This window comes from Thamnophis elegans, chromosome 6 (assembly GCF_009769535.1).
Source record: "Thamnophis elegans isolate rThaEle1 chromosome 6, rThaEle1.pri, whole genome shotgun sequence".
In the NCBI taxonomy this organism is placed as follows: domain Eukaryota; kingdom Metazoa; phylum Chordata; class Lepidosauria; order Squamata; family Colubridae; genus Thamnophis; species Thamnophis elegans.
In genome coordinates this window covers 1,440,050-1,450,049 of record NC_045546.1, presented here as the reverse complement: position 1 = coordinate 1,450,049, position 10,000 = coordinate 1,440,050, and the positions used below count along the sequence as shown (strand labels likewise).

The following is a 10,000-nucleotide window of genomic DNA, read 5'->3' as shown; positions in this document are numbered from 1 at the left end:
ACCTGGGGGTGGGTGGGTGGGTGGGGAATGAAAGAAAATAGGGAATAAAATGGAAATAAAATTACTTTTGTAACAGGGGGAGAGGAGAAGAAGGAGAGAGGGAAGGAAGGGAGAGAGATGAGGAAAGGAATGGAGGGGAGGAAGAAGGAGGCGGGGGGGGGAAGGGAGAGAGAGGAGGGAAAGGGGAAGAAAAAAAAGGAGAGAAGGGGAGGAGGGAGAGGGAAGGAAAGGGGACCAGGAGAGGAGAGAGAGGAAGAGAGGAGGAAAGGAAAGAAGGGAGGGGAGAGGAGGAGAGGAGGAAGAAAAGAAGAGAGGTGTTGAAAGAAATGTCCTTCAAGAGGGAAGGGGAGGGGAGAGGAGAGGAGGAAAGGAAGAAGGAAGAAAAGGAGAGAGGGAAGGAAGGAAAGGAAAGAGGGGAGGGGAGAGGAGAGGAGGAAAGGAAGAAGGAAAAAAAGGAGAGAGGGAAGGAAGGAAAGGAAAGAGGGGAGGGGAGAGGAGAGGAGGGAAGGAAGAAGGAAAAAAAGGAGAGAGGGAAGGAAGGAAAGGAAAGAGGGGAGGGGAGAGGAGAGGAGGAAAGGAAGAAGGAAGAAAAGGAGAGAGGGAAGGAAGGAAAGGAAAGAGGGGAGGGGAGAGGAGGAAAGGAAGAAGGAAGAAAAGGAGAGAGGGAAGGAAGGAAAGGAAAGAGGGACGGGGAGGGGAGAGGAGAGGAGGAAAGGAAGAAGGAAGAAAAGGAGAGAGGGAAGGAAGGAAAGGAAAGAGGGAAGGGGAGGGGAGAGGAGGAAAGGAAGAAAAGGAGAGAGGGAAGGAAGGAAAGGAAAGAGGGGAGGGGAGAGGAGAGGAGGAAAGGAAGAAGGAAGAAAAGGAGAGAGGGAAGGAAGGAAAGGAAAGAGGGAAAGGGAGGGGAGAGGAGAGAAGGGAACTGAGAAGAGAAGAGAGAGAAGGATGGAAAAGAAAAGAAGGGGAATAGAATAGAATAAGGAATATAGAATAGAATATAAATATAGAAGAATAGAATAGAATAGAGAGAAGGGAAAAGAAGAGAAGGCAATAGAATGGAATGGAGGGGAGGAAAGAGGAAAGGAGAAGGGAAGGGAGGAGAGAAGAGAAGTGACAGACATATTTTGTTTAACATGCATGTTTTAAAAGTGTAAAATATGTATGTAAACAAAGCGCACTTAAAAACAGGACCCTTCCCACTCCTTCCCGTGTCCCGCCTGACCTTTGCTTCAGAGCCTGGACTCCAAAGTCCTCTGGATTTGATATCCCTCCCTCCCTCCCTCCCTCTTCCTGCCCTTCCCTCCAGGGACCCAAAGGACAAAAATAGCTTTTTGATGGCCTCACGCCATCCCCCAGACTCCCAATCCTGGACAGCCAAGCTCCATGCACCCCCCCCCCCAACAACTCTGCAAAACCTTTCTGCCTCCCGCTCTGCCTGGAGGAGGTCCAGATCCTCGTCGTGGGGGGAGGGACAGACACCCTGCCTTCTCTCCTTGATGCCACCCCCCCCGAGGCCAAGGCAAGAGACCCTTCCTCGATACCTGAGATTTTAATCTTCTTGACCATCTTGTTGGTGTTGTTGGTCACGTGGACATTAACGTTGATGGGTTCCCCGTGGTAATAGATCTGTGGGGAAGAGAGCATTGAAACCGGACCTCTCTGTTGGATCAGAACTGGGATTCAAATAACATCCCAAATTAAATCAGAGTCCAAGGCAAAGTATTCCTCCGGAAAGGAGTGATAGGACTACTGACACCACATTTAAGTTTATTAGGCGTACGAGACCCAAAGATATAGAATAGAATAGCAGAGTTGGAAGGGACCTTGGAGGTCTTCTAGTCCAACCCACTGCCTAGGCAGGAAACCCTACACCACTTCAGACCAATGGCCATCCAACATCTTCTTAAAGACTTCCAGTGTTGGGGCATTCACAACTTCTGGAGGCAACTTCTGTTCCACTGATTAATTGTTCTTAACTGTCAGGAAATTCCTCCTCCATTCTAAGTTGCTTCTCTCCTTGATTAGTTTCCACCCATTGCTTCTTGTTCCACCCTCAGGTGCCTTGGAGAATAGTTTGACTCCCTCTTCTTTGGGGCAACCCCTGAGATATTGGAAGGGAGGAAGGTGGGAAGGAAGGAAAGAAGGAAGGAAGGAAGGAAGGAGAGAAGGAAGGAAGGAAGCAGAGAAGAAATGGAGGGAGGGAGGAAGCAAGGAGAGAAGGAAGGAAGGAGAGGAGGGAAGGGAGGAGAGGAGGGAAGGGAGGAGAGAAGGAAGGAAGGAGGGAAGGAAGGAAGCAGAGAAGGGAGGGAGGGAGGAAGCAAGGAGAGAAGGAGGGAAGGAAGGAGGGAAAGAGAGAAGGAAGGCTCTCTCCTTGATTAGTTTCCACCCATTGCTTCTTGTTCCACCCTCAGGTGCCTTGGAGAATAGTTTGACTCCCTCTTCTTTGGGGCAGCCCCTGAGATATTGGAAGACTGCTATCATGTCTCCCCTGGTCCTTCTTTTCATTAAACTAGACACACCCCAGTTCCTTGGGATAAGAAATATCAATACATAATTTTGCACATGCTAACCGTTGCTAGGATCGCCTTTGTGCAAAATTGGAAGCAAAGAAACTACCCCCCCCCCACCCTCAGGTGATAGGGTAATAAGGAAGATGCTCAAATGTGCTGAAATGGACAGGATGACCACAGAGTTAAAAGAAAGGGAAGAGTTGGACGGTTATAAAATTTGGAGTAGACTGTACAAGTGGCTAGGACAGTGTTTCTCAACCTTGGCAACTTGAAGATGTCCGGACTTCAACTTCCAGAATTCCCCAGCCAGCATTTGCTGGCTGGGGAATTCTGGGAGTTGAAGTCCGGACATCTTCAAGTTGCCAAGGTTGAGAAATATTGGGCTAGAGAATAGAAGCCAAAACGAGAAATAAAAGTTTGAAAAACTATGGATTATCCGAGGAAGGAAAATGTATATATGTAAAATTTGATGATTATATTGTAATATATAGTGGGAGCTTCCTCACTGGAATTTTTCAAGAAGATGTTGGATAACCATTTGACTGAAGTGGTGTAGGGTTTCCTGTCTAAGCAGGGGGTTGGACTAGAAGACCTCCAAGGTCCCTTCCACCTCTGTCATTCTGTCATTCTATTCTCCAAAGCTCCAGAAGACTGGACAAGAAGCGAACGGATGGAAACTAATCGAGGAGAGAAGCAAGCTAGAACTAAGGAGGAATTTCCTAACAGTGAGGACAACTGACCAGTGGAACAGCTTGCCACTAGAAATTGTGGGCACTCCGGAAGAAGGCGGGGCTTAGCAGTGAGAAGATGGAGTTTTAGGCTACTCCTGAAATTCCTCTATACCAAAGGATTTTTGGACGGGTTCTTTGAACTCTAGCTGTCCCGAAGACGACAGTGAAGGTGGGGAGGGACCCAGGACCCCAGAGATATTCGCAAATCTCTGGGGGAGGGTATTAACTCCCCGTGCCAATTCCTTTTTGGATTAGCTGCATGCTAACTGAAACTGCAGTTGCCCCTAAGAATGGAAGAAATGATGTCATCTGGTAAGCTGATTTTATTACCTAAGAGAAACTGTTCGTGTTAAAAATTAAGCTAATTGAAAACCAAACAACAAGAAGATCTAGCGGCGAATTAGCTTTTTTAATGGATTTATGACTGGTGGTTACTTTACTTCTTAAATGCTTCAAGAAACTCTGCGACACCCTCCCCCCTCTGAATCTCCCTAAGTGGATTGTAAAACTTATCTCCTACTAATTAGCCCGTCACGACTCGACATTTTTATTACTTTACTATCTAGTTCTGTCTACAACTAGATAAGATTGACAGCCGGTAAGAGACTAAAAAAAAAAAAAAAAGTTAAAAGTGCTTTGAAGCCTGTGGGGAAAAAAAGAGAGCCCCTATTTTAACTACGACACATCATGGCGTCCCAAGATACCTCTAAGATTTCATTTCAGACTCTTTTCTCTGCGTGTAGAGGACTTTTTCATTCTTACCAAAGGCTGGAAAGAAAACTGGATCAATTAATTCTAAAATATGAAGTTAAAACTGAGATCGTTGAATGCTTAAATGTTCCTGAAACACAAACGGAAAATGTGAGAAATGGTGTCTGGTCTATCTCAGAGGAAGAGACGAGGGGGGAAGCCATAAAGACGACTCATTTAAAGAGACAGTCTGCAGAAGGAATGGAGAACCCACCCTTGAGAATTAAAGTTAAATTGGGAAGCTTTATAAGCTTAGGACAACTTTATTATTTCATCACCGACATTCAGAATCTAAAGGTGCCGAAATATTTTTGTTTGGACTTGCTGATGGAAACATTTGGTAAATGGATCCAACGAATGGCTACTGGACGGAGGAAATTTTGCTGTTGGAGGGACACAGGCTGACAGATGCAATACAATTTAAAATCAGCTAGATCGGATTACTTTATTTATAATAGATAAAGCTGAATAATGACTGATATGGATAGCAATATATATAATTTGGATCTGGCTGATAGATTGATGAATACAATTGAAAACTAGTTAAACCTAATTGTTTTCTTTTTGAGTAACAAATATTGCTGAATAATAATTGTTATTGATAGCAATGTATATAATGTGGAGTTGATATGATAACTAACAATTGGATATGAGAAAATGCCTTTAGATTATATATAAAGAGTATTAACTACAATAATTAGCATTGTTAAAAAACTAAGTAAAATCCATACAATCAAATATTAACCAATACTGGGAAAATGTTATGATATATGATATAATTGAATATTATGGATGTTTAACTAAAACAGAATCTAGATCGGATTACTTCAATTTGTAATAGATATAGCTGAATAATGACTGATATAGATAGCAATATATATAATTTGGAATTGGTTGATAGATTGATGAATACAACTGAAAACTAGCTAAACCTAATTGCTTTTTTGTGTAACAGATATTGCTGAATAATAATTGATATTGATAGTAATGTATATAATGTGGAGTTGATACGATAACTTTAGGTCATACATAAAGAGTATTAACTATAATAATTAGCATTATTAAAAAACTAAATAAAATCCATATAATTAAATGTTAATCAATATTTGGAAGATGTTAAGATATATGATATAATTGAATATTATGGATGTTTAGTTAAAATAGAATATGAGGATTTGATGATAATAGAGGATTTTATAAATAAGTAAATGAACTGCCAGCATGTGTTATGGACTAATTCCTTAGCATAACTAAGGATGAAGGATGTTTAAATAACTACAATATTTAAAACCGGAGGTATAATGATGTTGATATGGTAAATATTCGAGTTAAGATATTTGAATTAATAGGAGTCAACGGAAGAGAAGCACCAAAACATGTTGTAACCAGTTGATATACTTCTTATTTTTTCATAATAGACACCTGTGTTTTGTTTTGTTTTTCTGATTGTTGTTTTTGTCTTTTTTTGTATTATTTGTAATTGATTGATATATTAAGAAAGATGTTGTACCAGTTTTAAACTAAAACTAAAAAACATTTAATAAAAAAAAAAAAAAAAAAGAAATTGTGGGCACTCCATCATTGGAGACTTTTAAGAAGAGATTGGATAGCCGTGGGCCTGAAATGGCCCGGGGTCTCCTGCTTGAGCAGGGGGTTGGACTAGAAGACCTTCGTGGTCCCTTCCAACTCTACATTAGCATTAGAATTGTTAAAAACTACGAGAAGGTGATAAATGAATAGCAGACTATGAAAGCAGAATGTACGTGCTAATACGGGAAGCTGTAACGTTATATTATATGGCTATGTTGTTTGTGTTTTTATTGTTTTGTGTTTGTTGTTATATTTTCTTGTTTTTTTCCCTTTGCTCTTTTTATTTTCACTTGCGGTTTTTAAACTTGAAAATGTGCAATAAAAACTTTTTTAAAAAAGATCAGCGGAGAGACAAGCCACAGATTGAGAAGGCGTTCAAAGGTGAACAGTCTCTGAAAAAGTCCTCCTTTTCTTTTATTTCTTTTGGGAGTTTGTCCATTTCTGCACATCTCTTTCAATTTAACGTTCCCCTCGGATTGTAGACACTTCTTCTTCTTCTTCTTCTTCTTCTTCTTCTTCTTCTTCTTCTTCTTCTTCTTCTTCTTCTTCTTCTTCTTCTTCTTCTTCATCTTCTTCATCTTCTTTTCTTCTTCTTCTTCTTCTTTTCTTCTTCTCCTCCTCCTCCTCCCTCTCCTCCTCCTTCCTTCTTCTTCTTCTCCTCCTCCTCCTCCCCCTCCTCCTCCTTCTTCTTCCTCCTCCTCCTCCTCCTTCTTCTTCTTTTCTTCTTCTCCTCCTCCTCCTCCTCCCTCCTCCTCCTTCCTCCTCCTCCTCCTCCTCCTCCTTCTCCTCCTCCTTCCTCCTCCTCCTTCCTCCTCCTCCTCCTCCTCCTTCTTCTCCTCCTCCTCCTTCTCCTCCTCCTCCTCCTCCTCCCCCCCCTTCTAGCCCTGGTGATGTAACCTAGTCAGGTAATAAAATGTCTGCAAGAAAATCACCAAGTTCAGAGAACACCAAATACCCCACCGTCCTCCTCCCTGGAAACCCACTCCCTCCCCCAACACTGATGATGTAACCTAATCAGATAATGAGATGTCTACAAGAAAATCCAGCTCAGAGGGCACCAAGGACCCCAGATTTCTTTCTTTTTCTTTTTCTTTTTCTTTTCTTTTTCTTTTTCTTTTCTTTTTCTTTTTCTTTTTCTTTTTCTTTTTCTTTTCTTTTTCTTTTCTTTTTCTTTTCTTTTCTTTTTCTTTTCTTTTCTTTTTCTTTTCTTTTCTTCTTCTTCTTCTTCTTCTTCTTCTTCTTCTTCTTCTTCTTCTTCTTCTTCTTCTTCTTCTTCTTCTCCTCCTCCTCCTCCTCCTCCTCCTCCTCCTCCTCCTCCTCCTTCTCCTTCTTCTTCCAAATTTTGTGTTTATATTATTCTCGCTGCCGTTACGATACGTATAATTAAATATTGTGGGTTTTTTTGTCGTATTTCCTTGTAGGCATTCCCAACAGAAAAAAAAAAAAATCCTGTTTTCAAATCTACTTGCGGTTTAGTAAATTCTTTGACTTTGGACATAACCACCACGTGGGGGTCATATGTTCCTGGGTTTTGACTACATTTCCAACATTCCGCTGATAAGTTCGGGTACATTTTAGCCGGACTCGCTGGCGGGAGATGCCATTTAGAGAACATTTTATACATGTTTTCCTTGTAGGCTGCTGCCATTGTCGATTTATAGTTTTTATAGTTTATAGTTTATTTATAGTTTTCATTCCAATTTTTCCCCCCACTTGTTATCTTCTACACCAGTGTTTCTCAACCTTGGTGACTTTAAGTCCTGTGGACTTCAACTCCCAGAATCCCCCAGCCAGCTATGCTGGCTGGGGGATTCTGGGAGTTGAAGTCCACAGGACTTAAAGTCACCAAGGTTGAGAAACACTGTTCTACACGTTTGACAAATAAATCAATACGACAAATAGCTCAAGAACCTCTTTATCCAGCGATGCTTCTAAGTGGAGGGGTTTGTCGGACATGAGGAATTGCCGGGTGGTCTCGGCCATAGGCTGCGGGCCAGGCCGCTCGGGCGCATACTGGACTTTCCGGATAACCAGGCGCACGGAGTTCCTGTACCAGCAATTGGGGACAAGACAGACAACATCACAATGCAAAATGTTTACCCCAGCCTTCCCCTTCCAAACTCCCCAAACAGATATACCAGTATATAGGTACTCCTTGATTTACAACTACATTTGAGCCTTAAATTCAATGAGCCGAGGTGGCGCAGTGGTTAGGGTGCAGTACTGCAGGCCACTTTAGCTGACTGTTATCTGCAGTTCAGCGGTTCAAATCTCACCGGCTCAGGGTTGACTCAGCCTTCCATCCTTCCGAGGTGGGTGAAATGAGGACCCAGATTGTTGTTGGGGGCAATATGCTGACTCCGTAAACCGCTTAGAGAGGGCTGAAAGCCCTAGGAAGCGGTATATAAGTCTAACTGCTATTGCTATATTAAATTCATGTTGCAGAGTGAAACATTTGTTAAGTGAGTTGGTTGTTAAGTGAATCTGCCCCATTTTACAACTTTTTCTTGCCACAGTTGTTAAGTGAGTCACTGCAGCTGTTAAATACAGGTCATCCTCGACGTACAACACTCAGTTTAGTGACCGCTCAAAGTTACGACGGCTCTGGAAAAAAAGTGACTTAGGACCACATTTCACACTTACGACCGTAGCACAATCCTCCTGGTCGCAAAATGGAAACGCTTGGCAACTAAGTTCATATTTGTGACGATCACAACGTCCCAGGATCACGTGATTCCCCTGGTTGTGACCTTCAGTCAAGGGGGAAAGCCGGATTCGCTTAACGACCGTGTTACTCACTTAACAAATGCAACGATTCGCTTAACCACCGTGGCAAGAAAAAGCCGCAAAACGCGGCAAACTCACTTAACAAATGCTTCACTCCGCAACATACATTTTGGGCTCAATTGTGGTCGTAAGTCGAGGACTACCTGTAAATTATCTGGTCATTAAGCAAATCTGGCTTCCGCCTTTGCTCGTCAAAAGGTCGCAAAAGCTCTTCTCACAGAGTCAAGGACACTTTGCCCTGCATCTGGAGGGGTGTGACTGGGAGGCACCTCCAGTTTTGGACGGAACATCTGACGACCTCAAACTTTCTTTTGGGTGCGGAAAAACCTGGAAACTTTCAGATTCGGGTTTTCCCAGATGTGCCAACGTGACATCTCTAATAAAATGGAACTTTGAGGACACTCAAGCAAAGTTCAGAGTCTTCTTTCCTTGGGGGTCGTTACTTGGAACCCTGACATTAACCCGAATCCTTTTTAAAAACTCCGTCAGCATCCGGGATGCTGTCCGGGATCTTCAGCCCCGAATGTCGATCCGGGCGGCGAAAAGACTCAGGGAAAACAGATGGATATCTGGCTTGTGTCAATTCCTAAAGTTGTCATGATGTGAGAAGCGGGGGGATTAGTGAGAAGTATGCATTCCACACAAACTTTCCGCGAACGTCAGATCTCAGATTTACTGCAGCAGGCACAGGAGAGGGGTGCACCTCATTGGGAAATGTGATTTATGACACAGACTGAGGGGAAGGGAAGGAAGGTCAGCTATAACTCAAACGAAGCTTAGCTCTGACTGCGAAAAGGCCTAATGGGGGCTCCTAAGAAATGACAGGTTTTGCATTGAAACTTGGCTTGATACTCATGAATCAATTAGGGCATTTTTAGGAAACCCGACAGCTTGTTTTCAAGGTTTGAGAAAGGCTGATCTAGATGAAGACTCGGAGCTCCCACAGGCCGTCTTGCTTCTATCAACAACCGAAGCCACAGAAATCCGTGCCACTCTCCGCGGCCTCCGCAGCTTCCACCACCGCTTGGGAAGGCGAGTAGATGGTCTCGACGGAGAAGGCCGATCTGTCCTCTACAGCTTCCTCCATGGGCTGCTTCTCTTCCTCCATCTTCCCTGAGTCTTTGCGCCGCCCTGGTTCGGGTCGACGTTGGGGCTCAGGACCCCAGCCAGCACCCTGAGGTTAGGGGTAGCTGGTAAAGTATTTTTTAAGAGAGATTCGGGTTAACGTCAGGGGTTCCAAATAGCATCCAAAATTAAATCAGAGTCCGATTATTGCACAGAGTTCCACTTTATGAAGAGAGCCATGTTGGCACATCTGGGGAAACCCGAATCGGAAAGCTTCCTGGTTTTCCACACCCAGTTATAAATTCAAGATCTTGCCCCCACACCCACCAGCCCATCCCATGGTCCAATCTCCCACTGCCACGCTGGCAGCTTCCACCCATCCAGTTCCGGTCAGGTGCAGAGGTGCAGAGACAAAGGATGACCTTGGCTTTCTAGAAAGAATGTTGTTATGGCTGCATATCATCTAACCCCCTCTCATTTTCCCACCATAGAAAGTAGGCAGGCCTGAAGTCCAAAGAGAAAAGATGTCTTGCAGGCATTACAACCAAGTTACAACAGGTTGGGGGCGAC

General features: G+C 43.4%; 1 protein-coding gene across 1 annotated transcript in view; it reads right to left on the bottom strand.

Annotated features, from left to right (window-relative positions):
• The window catches only part of ARRB1 (arrestin beta 1), a 29,290-nt gene that overhangs the window by 8,348 nt on the left and 10,942 nt on the right, over window positions 1–10,000 (bottom strand). Inside the window, exons 6-7 of the mRNA XM_032219687.1 lie at window positions 7,490–7,625; window positions 1,539–1,623 (exon numbers count right to left, since the gene is read on the bottom strand). Of these exons, the coding sequence (XP_032075578.1) occupies window positions 1,539–1,623; window positions 7,490–7,625 (221 nt within the window). The remainder of the gene's footprint in view (window positions 1–1,538; window positions 1,624–7,489; window positions 7,626–10,000) is intronic.